A 17,531-nucleotide genomic window follows, 5' to 3' on the forward strand; every position below is an offset into this window, starting at 1 on the left:
TTGAGTTTGTGGGCTAATGTACATAGCATTGCGGCTGCTTTGTAAGCAAATGAGTTTTTATATCCTCATCCCCATTTCTTGCACGAAAATGAAGAAAAGTACTAAAATTTCCATCATTTTCAGTAGGCTCTTCATCATTCAATATAATGGGTCCATCGTCTCTATGTCCTCTAAGGGGTAAACCTTGGCGGCCACACAAAATGATAGTTTCGATAATAGGAATAATCTTCTTTCTGTTGTCTTCAATTTCCTTTTTCACGTTCTTGTCGATTTGTATGTCGATTGGGTCTTGCTTATTCTCAGCCACAAGTTTGAATTCGCTCGCCCGTAATACACAATTCTTGTGGTACTCTGGTTTTTTCATGCCTATTGAACTTTCCAACAGCATCTTTCCACATATTGAACTTAGCTTTAACAAGTCTTCCCAAGGGTTGATGCCCTACTCCAGCTCCATGAGAAGAAAAGAGCACACAGTATCTACAATAAGCACCATCGTCGATTTAAGAATATGTTATCCACTTCCATCTATTTAACCAATGGAGTTGACATTTTAAGTTCCTCTTGCCACTACCTGGAAAACTTGAAGTTGTAATCTGGCACCCAAACATCAGTCAGAACATTGTGCCTAGTTTCAACGTCCATCTGAAAAATGTGCATAAGTGAATGTAAATTTTCTACTTTATTTGTAACTATACGATAATGATAAAATACTTATAGTTATGGAATTAATCATCAAAGTGTAACAACTGATAATAATAACCACTTCCGTACGTCTAAAAATGTACCCACCAACAGTTCAGGGTTGTAGTTCGACCTGCTGCACGATTTTGATAATCGTACTAATACTGTGTGTGTGATGCCTTACCTTAGCAGATTTTCCCACAAAGTTTGCTATGTCCCTTGCATTTGCATACAATTCACTGGCACTAGAAGTGGATGCAGATGGTAAGTCCAAGCTTTGATGGCCTTTAGTTGGTGAGCATAGATTTTTAATCGGTTCTGTTTCAGCTTCAGCAGATGATTCAGGTTTTATACATTCCGTTGAAATATTCTGTTCACTTTCCTCCGTTTTGGATTTCTTTTGGAAAAACGTGACTAAGCTAGATTGCCTTTTGCGTACCGGTGGATCCATAATCGTATTTTGGTGAATCTGATGTGGTAAAACAATAGCTAACACCAAACAAAACACGTTACTACTTTAAATGCACTTTGAGTCACTCGCTAAGACCTAATACTGTCGTCCAGTAACCAGTTACGTTTCTACTCCAGAGCTGATAAGTGAAAACAAAGCATGGACGAGGAGTTTGTTCGTTGCCACGGAGACGAGTGTAACCTTGAGGTATCGAATATTTCACTTCTCAGCTCTGATGTCGACACACGGCGCTCTTCCGTCTCGGACTGCAAGAAAAGCAGTGTTTCGCGATGACGTGGTGAAATATGAACCATTATTCTTCACAAAACGCTTACAATGATACTAAATGGGGTCCGGTTTACAGTAAAAAGCACACCATAACAGCAACTCATTTGAATAATTAAGAAATGATTAATTACATTTCGGAAGAATACAAAATACCGTATTCTATGTACAGTAACAAACTTAATCTAATCCAGTTACAAAAGCATAGTAGTCTAAGTAAGTGAACTAACTTTAAGAATTATAAAATGAGTAACCAAATCTAAGAAGGGTCCGAAATAGGAATTTTACGGGTTCTTCTTACAATTTACTTTTCGTCGCACCGACGTAGATAGGTAGATAAGTAGATACGTGGATGGGACAGGGAAGCATGGGAAGGAAGCAACCATGGCCTTAATTAAGGTATAGCCTCAGTATTTGCCTGGTGTGAAAATGGGAAACCACGGAAAACCATTTTCAGAGCTGCCGACAGTGGGGTTCAAACCCACTATCTCCCGAATGCAAGATCACAGCTAACCGCACGGCCAACTCGCTCGGTTTTACGTACATGTAACCATGTAGTTACGAAAGCATGGTAAGATAGTTAACAACTAAGTGAACTAATTTAAATGATTATAAAATGAGTAATTAATCTAAGAAGAGTCGAATATCGGTATTATTTTTATTTTATTTTCAAAATCCACTTGGTGGCTGCGTAAAGAAAAAGAATACACTATAACAACTTCGTTAAATATAAGGAATTTCTTTTGTAGATGATAAATCCATGATCTTTGTCTGGCGAATATAAGTGGAGTCTGAATGAGTATCAGAAGAGAACCCCTGAGCGCTTTGTGCTCCTTGGTACTGATGTTGAAACTCGTCTTCTTAGGGATTGTCCCTCTTGCACCAATCATGAGACCCCTCACTTCTACGTCGTCAAGCTCGTATTTATTGTTGTTATATGGCTCTGTAGGCAGGTAGATATACTTCTTTTCTCTGTCTACTTCATCTGGTTGGTCGTACAGTAACAGATTTGGCCTAATCCAGCTTTAAAATCTAGTTCAATTTGAAGTTTAAAAACATAATTTTCGAAACGTTTGCACTTGACAAATGGGAGCATCTTGCTGCCATAGTATGACCCTGCTTTGAGAACAATAATGTCCTTTTTCTATGTACAACAAATACCTTACAATGCGAAGTACATTGTTCTTTTAGTAACTTGACTTGCGGTGCGGAATATGAAGCATCTATTAACGAGTGTCGGTTCAACTTCAGGGCAATGTCAATCGGAGTGTTTCTATTGAAGCGAGAAGATAAACAAACCACCGTCACCGTTTCAAAAATCTTTTCTGTTTCAAAGCATCGATGTAGCTGACATGTACGGAAGGACTGAGCTTCTGTTCACGCGGCACACGGTACACGAAACATTGTGGTGTCGAGGCATCGAGACAGCTGATTGAGCCGGCGGTGTTTCGAAACACACACACACACGACGACCAAAGAGCCGGCGCGGCAGTCATGCAGACACTGAATCACCTCCATACTGAATTTGCATATTCCAACAGTTAATAGACATTATCTATTTTCTATTATCTATTATTATCTATCTATTTTAAGCAATGTGCATTTAGTTTATTGTTAACTGTCAGTTTATATTTATTTTCTTTTTGTGAAAGTTCCATGGGGGGGGGGGGGTTCTAACCCCCAGCAACCCCCCCCCTGGCTACGCCCCTGTGCTTACCACACGACACCTCGTAATTTGCAGGCCTTCGGGCCGAGCAGCGGTCGCTTGGTAGACCACGGCCCTTCAAGGGCTGTAGTGCCATGGGATTCGGATTTTTTTTGCTAACTTTATTCACCTCCCATATAGATGCAACCCCTGCGGATACCAACCAAACCAAAACCCATGGTGCAAAAAAAACGCCGAAGAGCCATGGTCTACCAAACAACCACTGCTCAGGCCGATGTGTCATGTGCTCAGCACGACGGATCCTCTCGGCCGTTATTCTTGGATTTCTAGACCGGGGCCGCTATCTCACCGTCAGATAACTCCCCAATTATAATCACGTAGGCTGGGTGGACCTCGAACCTGCCCTCAGATCGAGGTAAAAATCCCTGACCTGGCCGGGAATCGAACCCGGTGCCTCCGAGTAATAGGCAGAAACGCTCTCCTACACCGCGGAACTGACCCTGCGGATACCCACAATAAACATTATATCTATAGATTCAATTGTTTCTGAATAAAGTGTACCTGCCAGGAATTACATGCGTTCACTCCTTCATACGAGAGCGAAAAGGAAACCTTAAAAACAATTCAGAAGGGCCCTTCTGGAATATTCTGGTACCGATCTTGCACAACGACCTAAAATGCCAAGGCAACAATTCCAAAAATTTAGAAGAATCGTTGAAGATTTTAATTCGAAAGTCTTGCCAGAATATCCGAAAGATCATCAGACGTTCCCTGAAGTCCGTACTGCTATATACTGTGCACCACTTGCCGCAGTTCGATTGAAAAAATGGAAAACTAATCTTGCCGAACAATTAGCTTGGCAAGAAGAAAATTAGAGAACTACCATGGGAAAAAACGCCTGAAAGAACGCATCATCCAAATCCGCCAGGGCATGCATCGCCTACAGCAATAAAGAACGCAGCAAGAAGGAAACGCCTAAATAATAAAATTATTCGAATCCTGAAAATCAGTTCAAGGCAAAGTCTAGAGGAAGCTGGAAGCACAATACTACAAGAAACCCTCGAAGCATTGAAGCGAAAGTTGGCCTCATTATCCAAACACCTCAAAAGATACCAGTACACCAGGGAGAAAAAAATCACAGAACGCAATATTCACAAGAAATTATTTACTTATTTAATTTATTTAGCGTATGGCTTTTAGTGCCGGGAGTGTCTAAGGGCATGTTCGGCTCGCCTGGTGCAGGTCTTTCTATTTGCCTCCAATAGGCGACCATATGAGCACTGCGGAGAGGTTTGGGATTTAATCCAGGCTATTGGCACGCAATATAGTTTTTAGAAATTGTATACCACCACCTCTGCTACCCTACCGGCCAACATCCTGATGGTGAAATTTTTTCGACCAACGGGACTCGAGCCGGCTAACCATGGTGTCAGACCATGCAGATTTCAACGCCTTAACGATCACGATCTGAAGTAGAGAACACAGGATACAACACAGGATGGAAATGCACCCAACGAAGAAGAAATTGACAACTATTGGTCGGCAGAATGGTCGAACCCAATAGAGCTCAATGCTGAAACCCATTGGATCAGGGAAATGAAAGATAAAACTAATGATGTAAAGCACCTGGCACCCAAGGATTTTGAGATCGAAGAAATACAACAGAGCATCAAGAAACTGCAGAACTGGAAGGCCCTAGGCACTGACCGCAAACACAATTAATACCACAATATATTTCCATGTACTCATTTCCTCCTGGCCCAACATTTCCAGAAATGTTTAGACAATCCATCATCATTCCCAGCTTTCCTGTGCACTGCCATCAATTGCCTGAAACCAAAAGATGAAGATCTGCAAAATCCAGCGAAGTATCGGCCTATAACATGTTTATCTACTATATGTAAGACTACATATTTACATCCGTAATAGCCAACATAATCCTGACAAACTGAGAGGAAAACCATATCATTACCGAGCAGCAGAAGGGTTGCAAAATGAATACAAAGGGATGCAAGGAGCAACTGGCTACCGAGACTGTCGTCCTCGAACAAGTAGGTCTACTGTACATAAAAAATCCAGGAACTTACACTCGTGCTTCATTGACTATCAAAAGGCCTTTGATTCAGTACCACACACTTGGCTCATATATTTTATGGAACTACGTAAAGTTGACCCCTTAATCATTAACTTCCTGAAGATAGTAATAATAGACTGGAATACCTAACTTCACGTTCCTTTGAGAAACAGCAAAGTTACAACAAGACCCATACTAATACGACGGGGGATCTTCTACGGGGACTCACTGAGTCCATTATGGTTCTGCATGGCATTAAATACCCTATCCTACCTATTGAACACAAGTGGGTATGGATTTAACATTAAGAACAAGCGAGGAGAGCTATACAAAATCAGCCATCTACACTATATGGATGACATTAAGCTGTATGCCTCTACTAAACACCATCTCCAACATATTGTCTCAATTACCATGACCTTTTATCCAGATATAGATATGCGGTTTGGATTGGACAAATGCAGAACCCACACTGTCATCAGAGGATCTTACTCAGCACAAGGGACATCTTCTAGTTCAAGCGACGAACCCATACAACAGCTGAAGGAAGGAAAAATGCACAGATATCTCGGATTTCATCAGAGCACTCAAATTAAAAATCCCGACATCAAGAGAAATGTCACTCAGCAATACATAGCACGCCTCCCCAAAGATCATTGAAACTGACAGCTTAGCACTTTTCCAAAGCAGTCAATACGTAGGCTACGCCGTACCACTGCTAACATACTCCTCCTCTGGCGCCATAAAATGAACCCAAACAGAACTTCAGCAGCTACAAACGAAACAGCAGTTTCACTCACCCGGTACCATATGCATCATCCTAAATCTGCAAAAGAACGTCTTACACTTCCGAGATCAGAAGGTGATAGGAGGGTATTCTTTTCTATTGTAAACTTACACAACAATCAGATATCGAATCTGCGAGAATATATCCACTCCAGAGCTGAAACATCGTGTTTTCATCAAGCTGTTTGTAGAGCTGATACAAACTACACACCTGTCAGTTTATCGTCGCCGGAAATGCCTGTATCTGCCCCACCTGCAAAGGAGACGAATACGGTCATATGGAAGCAAAAATCTATTCACTGGAAATACCCCCACGAACTGGATCAGCCTCATATCGACAAGTCTGCGTCGCACGCTTGGCTGACCTACTCTGGTCTATAACCAGAAGCAGAAGGATTTGTTTTGGCAACAAAAACCTGTAAAATGTGGATTTCTTCAGTCATCAAATGCGTATAATAATAATAATAATTGAGTAAAATATCAGATAAGGGGACAATTCTCAAGCAGTTAACAAGTGGTGTAGCGCACCTTGTAAATGATGACTATTGAATTATTATAGATCATTACTGGAATGAAGGTACGAGCAGGTAATGGAGAGAACTTGTCCTGCTTCCATTTAACTAGCATTGCTTCATATGTAGTCGCCGGGATAGTGGATATATGTTCTTGTTTCTTGTACAAAAGGGTATCTGGTTTGAAATCCAGTGTTTGCATTGTAACATATTTCTCCTTTGCTTACAGCCACATCCTTCCAGTGACGACATTCTCATTATCCCTGAGAACGAGTACTGCCAAAGTGAACGCATGACCATCTTCGTGGGCTCTATCTACGCATATAAGGGTTTGCTTATGGTAAGAATTTAAAACAGGCTTTTTTTGATCATCAGTAAGTCTGACTAGGTTAGTACAGTAAGATTTAGATCAGCGTAATGTGCGTCATATTTAATGGGATCTGGACGTGAATCTGTATGTTTTATGGCTAATACTTCAAAACCCATATCAATGAAACTGGTATCTCCACAATAAACAAACTTGGCTTATGTATTAACGCTATTTCTAACAACATCTGCCTGTAATGTGAACAAGGTATCTCTCATAGTTCATTAACAATGACATGAAAAGTAACAAACTAAAATTGAAAATTCAAATTTTTGGATGAAATTGAGGTAAAACTATCAAAACAAATATTCTATTATCAGGCACAGTTCTTTTTATGCACATTAATAACTCTAATGCCTGCAATGGAGGCCTACAATTATACCCAAATAATTATTCTACCTTTTAAAAATGGCTTCTCAAAAGACAAAATGATTTTCCCCTAAAAATGAAGGTTGGTTGTGCCATGCAGTTAATTTTGGGGGGAAATTTACACTTATTGTAGATTCAAACTCATCAATAGCCTATAAATAATGATTATTCTATTAATTTTAACTATCTTCACACACACTTAAACATGTTTGGGGGTCCTGGCGTAGAAATTCGTTGTCGTTTACATTTGTACCTAACAGATTTCTACGTCAAGACCCACAAACATGCTTAAGTACATTTGAATACAGTTAAAATTAGTAGAATAATCATTATTTATAGCTGAGTTTCCTGTCGTGTTAATTATTATACCAGAATCTATCTAGGCTATTAACATTATTACTGCTATGGGCAAGTAAAATTGGTACAGTAAGCATTGATTGCAGCTGAACTTTCCATCGTATTTGATTTTATACCATTATCAGTCAGGCACTTCATGAATGTTCCTTGTTAGAAGATTGAATATAATAATTTGTTGTGAATTTATTTTAAACAACCGGAACTACTTAATCAAGAACACAGTTCCCAGAATACTTCTGTAACAGTTAAAAATGTAGATCTTTCTTTCTTCTTTCTTAATCCGTTTACCCTCCAGGGTTGGTTTTTCCCTTGGACTTAGCGAGGTATTCCACCTCTACAGCCTCAAGGGTAGTATCCTGGAGCGTGAGACTTTGGGTAGGGGGATAGAATTGGTAAGGAGGACCAGTACTTCGCCCAGGCGGCCTCGCCTGCTATGCTGAACAGCGACTTTGTGGGGGGTGGGCAGATTGGAAGGGATAGACAAGGAAGAGGGAAGGAAACGGCCGTGGCCTTAAATTAGGTACCATCCCGACATTTGCCTGGATGAGAAGTGCGAAAATACGGAAAACCACTTCGAGGTCGGCTGAGGCAGGAATTGAACCACCTCTACTCAGTTGACCTCCCGAGGCTGAGTGGACCCCGTTTAAGTCCTCGTATCACTTTTGAAATACCGTGGCAGAGCCGGGAATTGAACCCGGGCCTCCGAGGGTAGCAGTAATAAGTTAGATACTCTGCTAAAATCTCCGAGCTGCGATGGTTTAGCACCTGACTGGAGGAAGTGAGGTCTGATTCTTATTAGCAGCATGGATCTTGTGACTGACGTTCAGGAGCTCGTGGTCGTATTCCTTGGACCTGGTAGACTATTATCTCGACACATGACATGTCCAAAATAGCGCAGGATGCGCTCGGACAACCTAGCAGTCAGGGGAGTTCATCTCTGAAGTTGCTTCAGTAAGGACTAATTCCCATGACCTGCTCTCCAAGGATCAGTCTTCCCCAGCACTTATAGGCTTCGATTCGTGCACGATAATGTTTCGTGAGCGCGCACGTCTTTGTACATTACGAAGAACTAGTGACTCAACCAGCCTCTCGTTTGTATTGAAGGTGGTGTGATCATCCTTACTAATCTTCTTCGGACGTACAATTGCTATCTACGCCATTTCAATCTGTCTTTTATTTTCCTCCGAAGGACCACTTTGCTAAGGGTGCACACATGTACGCTATATACGATAATAACAGTAAGCCTAGTTGCTGATTGGATCGTACTTCCTTTTACTTCGGTTTCGTCTCGAACTTCGATTACGAGGCCTGAAGGTTAGCACGGAAGCTATCTGCTGCTCTAGGGAGACTATCTGTGTTGAGAGTTTCGTGACAGCATCAGTACTGATATTCTCTGCATTGTAAAGTTTACTACAGGGGTTCATTTCAATGATTTTGTCGGCCATAAAAGCGATTTTTCTCCCAAGTTTTCGTCATACATACAATTAGAACATGTTATTTTAGAGTCCGGTAATTTCTCAAGTCACAAGGTGCGAAGCACTTTTTCAGAAATATTCACTCATACTACCTACTGAATTTTTCTCAACAGCGGACTAAGTTTCAGTAAACTCATGTCCTCATCTCGAGGTGGTGCAGTTCTTTTCAGGCACACCCCCGATGGAGGTGAGCTGCATGTACCTTTTCAATCAGCCCTTCTGCCATTCATAAATTTCTGGCAGTATTTAGACGTTAATTTCTGGCAATATTTAGACGTATTTAGGCCTGCTTCCTCCACTCTGAGTAAGCTCCTGCTAAAGCAATGTTGTCAAGCTGATGTAATTAGCAAATCTCAAATTACTGATCTTGCATCCTCCAATAGAAAATTATTTATCGTATTCATCCATAGCAGTCCTTTTTAACGCTTCTCTTCCTATTTTCTTCTTCTGCTTCCCTCACTTTCCCCACACTCTGATGGGTTCTCGGGTGTGAACTTGGCCCAGTTTTACGGTCGGGCGCCCTTCCTGATGCCAACGCCATGAGGAGAGACGTATTCACTATCGCGTGTTTAAGCAGTGATTGGAAGTGAGGTGCGTTGCGTTTATATGAAGATGAGCTCAGAAGTGAAGTTCATAAATATTCTGTGACAGAACAAAATGAGAGAAACCAACATTGTTAGTAGTAAAACTGCTGTACATCTGGCAACTCTGCGTATTGTAGCCAGTAATAGTATCTAGCGGCAAGCGGGGAAGGAGGGGAGCAGTACAGTTCAAACGGCGCGTCACTCAGCTTAGTGGACAAGTCGGCAGGTCGAGGATTAGACAGGGGATTTGAAAGACATGAGATGGCTCGCACTGTGTGTTCCCAGCGACGGTCATTGCATACCCAAGTGGCTCTACTGTGGCAAACGATTGATCTGGCACCTGCTTCACCCAAGGTGGGAGTGTGTGCTACTCAAACGGTTGACTTCCTAGTAAAGGAGGGGATTTGCGACATTTCAATATTGTACGGTAGTATCAAGTAAATTCATTCTTAAACCAGCACTGTATTACCTACGCTATCTTGTTATTTATTACACTGTATGGAAACGTTGCACATTGCAGGAACATAATTATTTATCAGTGGTTTGCGGCTGGTAATTGACCTATCTCAGCTATCGAAATCGAAAGTGTATCCATTTTCCTTTTTTATACTAAAATAGTCAAATTACACAGGAAAAATGGACTATTTACGAATCGTAATTTCTCCTTCTCTGCTTGAGTTAACAGGAGTTCTTTAACGTGTTGGAAGCCAACAACACTAAGCTGTCGAATTTTAATACCCTCAAATGTCATCCATTTCAGCTAGGATCGAACCCACTATTTTGGGGACTGAAGGACATGAGATAAACGGCTGCACCACTGAGATCGTCGTATAATTTGAACTAGTTAATCAATTGTTAAACTTTAATTGAAGTTAATTGTTTCTTGGAATCATTAATAAATACGATGAATTACATTATATCATAGTATATAACTGCTTAAAACTACTGTAAATGAACATAAACGAAGTATTTTTACTTACTCAATAGTAGCGCCCGGATTCACATGCACGAAAAACCCAAAAATATTCATGCACATATGCACTAAAAATGTTGAAAATATGCACTAAAAATAAAACAAAATACACTCATCAATCGTATTATTTAATTTTAACTCAGTGTTAAACTGACAAACATGTTTCATTCGCTGCAAAATGATGCATGGCAGTATGTTATCAAGCGTTTTTCAATGTTTTCAGGTGTCAATGACTTTCTGTTGTCGGCCAGAATTAATTTATACATTGAAGATGATCGTTCTACACCGGCGGACGTAACTGGGAAATACTTGTACACTGACACTGACTGCTCGGAAAATTCTCTTGGTAAAGAGTGCCTCGTGTAGGGGTGCACCACAAGTTTCTAGGCCCTTAATCGCCTTCGACAGTGACGAATAATGCACATGGATGAAACTGATATCGTTATATACAGTTTCAGATTCAAATGCGCGCTTTGCTTCGCGAACACACGCAGTATGACTATCATCAATACTTTTAACTACATCTTTCACTTGGTTAAAGATCTCCAGGTAGAACGATACTGCGGATAACCAAATTCCCCATCTTGTGAGAACAGGTTCCGGCGGGAGAGAAACCTGACGTAGATGAGTTTTGTACAACTGTACACGCGCCGGTGCTTTTAGGAACAGTTTTTCCCCATTTGAAATAACTTTGTTGACAGATGGAAAGAAGGTACGGATCTCTTCTGCAATACGATGCAATCCATGGCCAAACATGTGACATGGATGAGATTTGGAAACAACACTCGAAGAGACTGGCCAGCTTTCAACATATACGAAACTGCATATGTGACTAAAAGGTGCACTTTGTAACAATCACTCTCCGAATCACTAGGCCACAGAAGTCGCAGGGAATCGTTAACAAATCTTGCAACTGTGCCGTGGTTGGTTTTCCCTAACACTTTGCACGAAAGTAAATGAGGTTTTCCGGGTTCATCCGGACATAATTTACCCACTATGAAGTTCGGAATGTATCGACCACACGAATCGGTTGTTTATCTAGCGATATTCAGACACAGTTCCCTCCTATGTCAGATCGCATCGAGTCAACGACAGAAGCGTGCAGTGAAAGTAAATAGTTCTTCCTAAGTGTAGATTAATCTGGTATCCTTTGATTAGCACAATACTTTTCTAGAAACGGGCGTAGATGTAGATTATTCAATTTATACAGTGGAATGTTGCTGCATTCAAAAGCTTTACAAATATCAGCGGAAAATGTACTAACTTCACACCATGTTTTCACCTCGGTTAAAAGTAGCTGTTGCGTATTTTTACTCTGCTCTTTTGATCCGAGATGTGAAGTTGTTCTCAAATGCTGTTCAATATGAAATGTTTTATCACATTTTACACTTTTGTTGCACACTTGACGGATCACTACATCACCGTCACTTGTATACTCACTATTTCCTGATAACCACTGTTTAATTAAAAAAGACCTAGTGCTCTTATCTTTAGGCATTTTTACAGTTTAATCTGATAAAACACTGCAATAGACGAAGAGCAAGGAAACAGATGACCGCACTTGTTTAAACAAACCTTGGTAAAGGATAAAGGAATGTCAGAAAGAAGGAAATAGCTGTTGTGAAATGGGTCATTACCTGTCTACCTGCTTGTATTGCGACACTGAAAGCCCTTTCCTTGATGAGGGGAAGGCTTCTAGTGTTGCCAAGGGATGTACAACAAATAGAATTCATTAGGTTTTTCATTTCATTCAGAAATCTTAAATAATATACCTGTATATGCGCTGATGTTCAAAATATGCACTAACGTTCAAAATATGCATTTGCATATGCGCATATGCATTTTTAAAATATCCGGGCCCTACTCATTAGGTTGTGTGTATATGGAAACAGGTTTAGAGGAAAGCTGCTGAATATCTGGATTCTTCACTGTGCACAGGGAGGTGAGAAGAGGAATCGAGTGGCCCTTTAATTAAGGATACGTTCACACCGCACGCAGCGAGCTTGGCAGTAAGCAGTACGCAGGAATGTGAGCGGCATGCTCCGTTTTGAAACACAGCTTCTTCCAATGAGACCGTCCACACTGCACGCTGCGAAGGTTTCAAGGACGTGCCATGCCTACTCTCCTGCTTGCCCCGCAGCTCGACAGGTAGCAGTGTTTCTAAATCCAGCGTACAGTAAAGTCAGTGTAATACTGTAATCCAGCGTACTGCTTACTAGCTCGCACAATTGTCACCATGGAAGAAGTTTTAATCAGTGCTGTGTTTAAGAGGAGACCTTTATGGGATCCCAAAACAGTGTCGTACAAAAACAATTCGATTAGTAGGAAACTCTGGGACGAAGTGGCTACAGAGGCGGGTTGTGATGGTAAGTATTAAATATTATTATTAATAATACTTACGAAATTGATTGACTGGTGTTCTGGTTTTATTATCTCAACTCTGTTTAACGGTTAATATAGCAGATACATAAAATAAGGCTGCCTTTATTTACATGAGGTTTACCATTTAACTAAATGAAGAGAATCTCTTTTTTTTCTTAGCACTGTAAAATTTTAGCAGTGAAAATATGACACCTTCAAAATTAATGTGTAACTAGTCCCTCTCCGTTTACTTCAGCATTTCTTTCCACAGTGTTTTCCGGTATAGCATAATTATTCTGCCAAGTCAGTTTTCCTGGTGCACTAAAATAATGCATTAGTATTTCCCTAACTTGTTTAGCTGAATTCGAGAAGCGGAAGTACTGTTGCTGTTGTGCCAGTAGTAACGCTCATGAACTGAGGATCAATACCCTCTTCAGCAACAACAAAAGTGTGTGATACACAAATAGAATTCACAATAGAAATTCCAAGATCAACATTCGCTTCAATCGGTTTGTGCAAAATTCTCCATTTAGCACTCATGATCCCAAAAGCACAGTCTATGCATTTTCTTGCCCCGGACAGACGGTAATTGAACACAAGTTGAAGTTTCGTCTAGGGAACGGTCTCATCAAATATGGTAAGAGAGGATACACTTCGTCACCTACAAGAACAAATGGAACCTTGTAAGGCGTATCGGGCAATTCCGTATGATCAGGCACATTCAAAATTTCAGCTTCTAATTTTTGAAACAAGGAAGATGCCCTGAATGTACCGCCATCACTCTAGTGGCCTCCAGCACCCACATCAACTGCAATTAATCTGCAGTCAGCATCAGCTACAGCTTGAAGCACTATTGAAAAATACTATTTGTAATTCTAGTACAATGAGCCAGTCTTAGACGGATATTTCACTTCAGTATGTTTTCCGTCTATACTGCCGATGCAATTAGGAAAATTCCATTTCAAAGAGTACTGTTTTGCTACATCATACCACAATTCTGTTGTTGGCTCCGGTATATACTCTTCGTGCAGGACCTTCCATATTCTTTTACAGGTATCCTTGGCAATAGCTGCTACTGTAGATTTCCCAACGCTAAAGCGAAGGGAGAGGGATGCAATGAGTCACCACTTGCAAGGAATCTGAAAAGAAGGAGACGAAAAGCAATATAATTGTGTCTTCTAAAATATAGAGCTTTTATGGTAAATGATGGACTTGTTCTTGTCCATTTATTTATTTTTCCGTCAGGGATGGGTTAAGCAAACAAACAAACGAACAGCGGGTAAAGTGTCTGGAACTGTATTAAGATATCACCCTAGTATGTGTCTGAGCAAGTAAGGAAAACTGAAAAACCTTCAAGAATACAGCCGGTGAGAATTAGCGGAGCAGGGATACGAACTAAAATGGTATACTTAGAGGGATAGTTGCATATTTCAACATTGTTTGAATCATGATCGTAACTTTTAATTAGTGAATAATTCTCACCCTATTTTCTTGTTGTATTTTTCAGTCAAACATGCCAGATCCCGCTGGAAAAAACTGCGCGACTATTTTCGCTAGGAAATTAACAAAATTGGAAAGCCGAGATCTGGTGCCGGTGGAGACGACGCGACAACTAGCTCTTGGCAGTTTTTCAACTGATGAGTTTCCTGCGTGATACGATGATATCAGAAGCTAGAAGTTGCAGTCTAGGAGTTTCTTCATTCGACTACTCCTTGTCTGCAGAAATAGCAAATGAAGTAGTCCCTAGAATTCAAGAAGATGGCCCTATACCACCTTCTTCAGATGCATCACCTCAGGAAGAGATACCTTCGATCGTGTCATCGGTAAGCACTCAGAGTATGCGTATAGAGAAAAGGAAAAGGTCACGCCCTGATATTGACGCATTGATAGCAATAGAAAAGCAAAAATTGGAATTTCTTCAGAAAGATATGGCCGAAGAAAAGGATGACGACCTCATGTTTCTAAAACGTCTGCTGCCTGACTTGAAGTCTCTGCCTCGTTCTCTCAATCGTGCAGTGTGTTTGAAATTTCAAGAAATAATTTGCAGTGAAATTGATGCATTGGAGAGGCAGCCCTATGCTTTTGTTCCCAAACCGACTGAAGGAACTAATATTTCTACCGATGGTTACGGAGTGATGAGTTCAAATTCCAGTTTTTTCCGTCAGACAGTTTGCACAATTTTTTGTATTTATGTAATGGTTGCTGTGAGAAACTGACAAGGACATTTTTGTGCTTGAATTCCTGAATTTGTTTTTGATAATTACTGTACGCTCATTATTATTTTAAAATGTAAATAAATAACTTATTTTCAAATTTGTGGGTAAAATGTCTGTGTCAAACTTCTCAATTGATAAAATATGATGATGAAGTGATAAATAATTATTTCCAGCAGATTTTTGCTACCTTTTCCATATATAAATTACTTTAAGAGTTTGCAATATGACTTTATTACTCATCTCGGGGTAATAACAAGTCGTTCTTCTGGTGATATTGGCCTCCTGAAATTAGTTTCTTTTCTATAAAGATGTCTCTCCAGCTTTCCCATTAGGAAATCTAATGCCTCTTCACTCATTCGGAAATGTGTAGACCTATGTATGATGAGTAGTCAGCCTGAAGGCTGGTTTGATTCTCAAAAGTTCCACCATCAGCTGTCATAGATGGCCTAGGCTTCACTGAAGAGGCATAATAGGGAAGGTAGTTGATTTCCTCACTGACACAGAAGTTGCTATTACACATTAGCCTGTGCACTGAAATGCGTGCATCAACGGACCCTATGAGTGACATTTTCACACCATTCGTAACAGCGACTGGCTGCATAAGGAATGGCATTACTAACACCGCTCATACCTCAAGTCACTTTCAAATCAGCAAACACAAGGATGAGATTGAGACAGATCAACGAAAGCAACAAATTTGATCTAGGCCATGCAAGAAGACGTTGTGCACTGTACACAGCAAAGGCAAAGGCATGCAGAAATAGTAATAACTTAATAACAATAGTAGTAATATTAATAATATTTTATTTTATTTAGCATACAATGGACATCTATTTACACTATACACATTAAGATAAAGTCTCCGTGGCTCAGGTGGCAGCGCGCTGGCCTCTCACCGCTGAGTTCTGTCGTTCAAATCCCGGTCACTCCATGTGAGATTTGTGCTCGACAAACCAGAGGCGGGGCAGATTTTTCTCCGGGTGCTCCGGTTTTCCCTGTCATATTTCATTCCAGCAACACTCTCCAATATCATTAATCATGACTCCAGAGGAGTGCGACCGGCTTCGGCAGCCTGCACAATTCCTATCCTCGCCGCTAGATGGGGGCATCATTCATTCCATTCCTGACCCGATCGAATGACTGGAATCAGGCTGTGGATTTTCATTTCATTTCATTCACATTAAGATATAGAATATATATATAACACTCAAAAAGAAACAGGCTCCTTTCAATATTGAGGTGGAGTTGCTTGCATCCATGATGTTTTTTAAGTCGCACATGTTTCTTGGTTGGTGCTAAATGAGTAATAGTGATAGGATAAGACCGAACTGTCCTAAACAACCTCTCGGTCAAAGTTCAAAAAGAAACAGTGCCCGCTGATGTCCTTTTCAGGACCCTCGAGTTCGTATTATTGGACCATTTATCAAAGTACAAACAAAGCAAATCCATATTTGCCAGTGTATTATTAGCATTGAATTAAATGTTTTATTTACGCTATTAAAGAACCATAGTTAATTTTTAAATTGTTAATTGTTTTAAATGAGTATACTGCATAATGTGTCATCTTTTTCAAATTACAGAAAAATGAGATATATGTGATTTACAGCCAGCCAGTAACATATTTGTATATCTTAGTTCATCCATGGATCTTATTTTCACTTCTGTGCTCCTTTACTTATAAAATGTAAGTTCCACCACTACAGTTTGTAATATTATACCAAAGAAAATTATGTAGTTCGTGATACATTTCCACATTTAATTAATGGCAAACTGCATAAATCATTAAATGAGTGGCTTAACATCAAAGGCGGACATCTGCGATTTTCCAGAGGTGGTAAAAATTTCTTTGTTATACAACTTACATTTAATTATTTTAGGATATTTTTTTAATTTGGCTTACAAATCCCGAGTTAATGTCGTTCTGTTTGTAGTAGCAATATCATTCAAGAAATCAGCCACATTTAGCTTAGAAAATGCAGGTGCCCAGATTTGAAACAGAAATGTCCACTTTTGATACAAACAAGATGGTAGGTGTCCATTTTTTATGCATATGAATCTCAATCGTTTGTTTAAAAATGGTCAAATCAACAAAATCCCATTTCAGACCCACCTTAATGAATATCGGAAATTTAAATGTGAATAAAATAGATTTTTGAAATTCCTTAAACAAAATGTTATTTTACAAAGCAAAAGAGGGTTTCAAGAAAGGGAAGCGGAGGAAAAAATAAAGTTATTTAAATCAATCTTGCATCAAAAACACGAAATTCAAAGTTTTCAAATTGATACTAATACAAGATTGTCATTAAATTCATTTCGATTTGTTTCTTACATTCATATGGGTCGTCATCGCCATCTTCTGAGGATGTGAGGATGA

At 40.0% G+C, this 17,531-nt stretch overlaps 1 protein-coding gene across 1 annotated transcript in view; it reads left to right on the forward strand.

Moving 5' to 3' along the window:
- GABA-B-R2 (gamma-aminobutyric acid type B receptor subunit 2) overlaps nt 1–17,531 on the forward strand; it is an 853,882-nt gene that overhangs the window by 739,158 nt on the left and 97,193 nt on the right. Inside the window, exon 10 of the mRNA XM_067139049.2 lies at nt 6,685–6,795. Coding sequence (XP_066995150.2) covers nt 6,685–6,795 — 111 coding nt within the window. The remainder of the gene's footprint in view (nt 1–6,684; nt 6,796–17,531) is intronic.

Source organism: Anabrus simplex, chromosome 2 (genome assembly GCF_040414725.1).
Source record: "Anabrus simplex isolate iqAnaSimp1 chromosome 2, ASM4041472v1, whole genome shotgun sequence".
Lineage (NCBI taxonomy): Eukaryota > Metazoa > Arthropoda > Insecta > Orthoptera > Tettigoniidae > Anabrus > Anabrus simplex.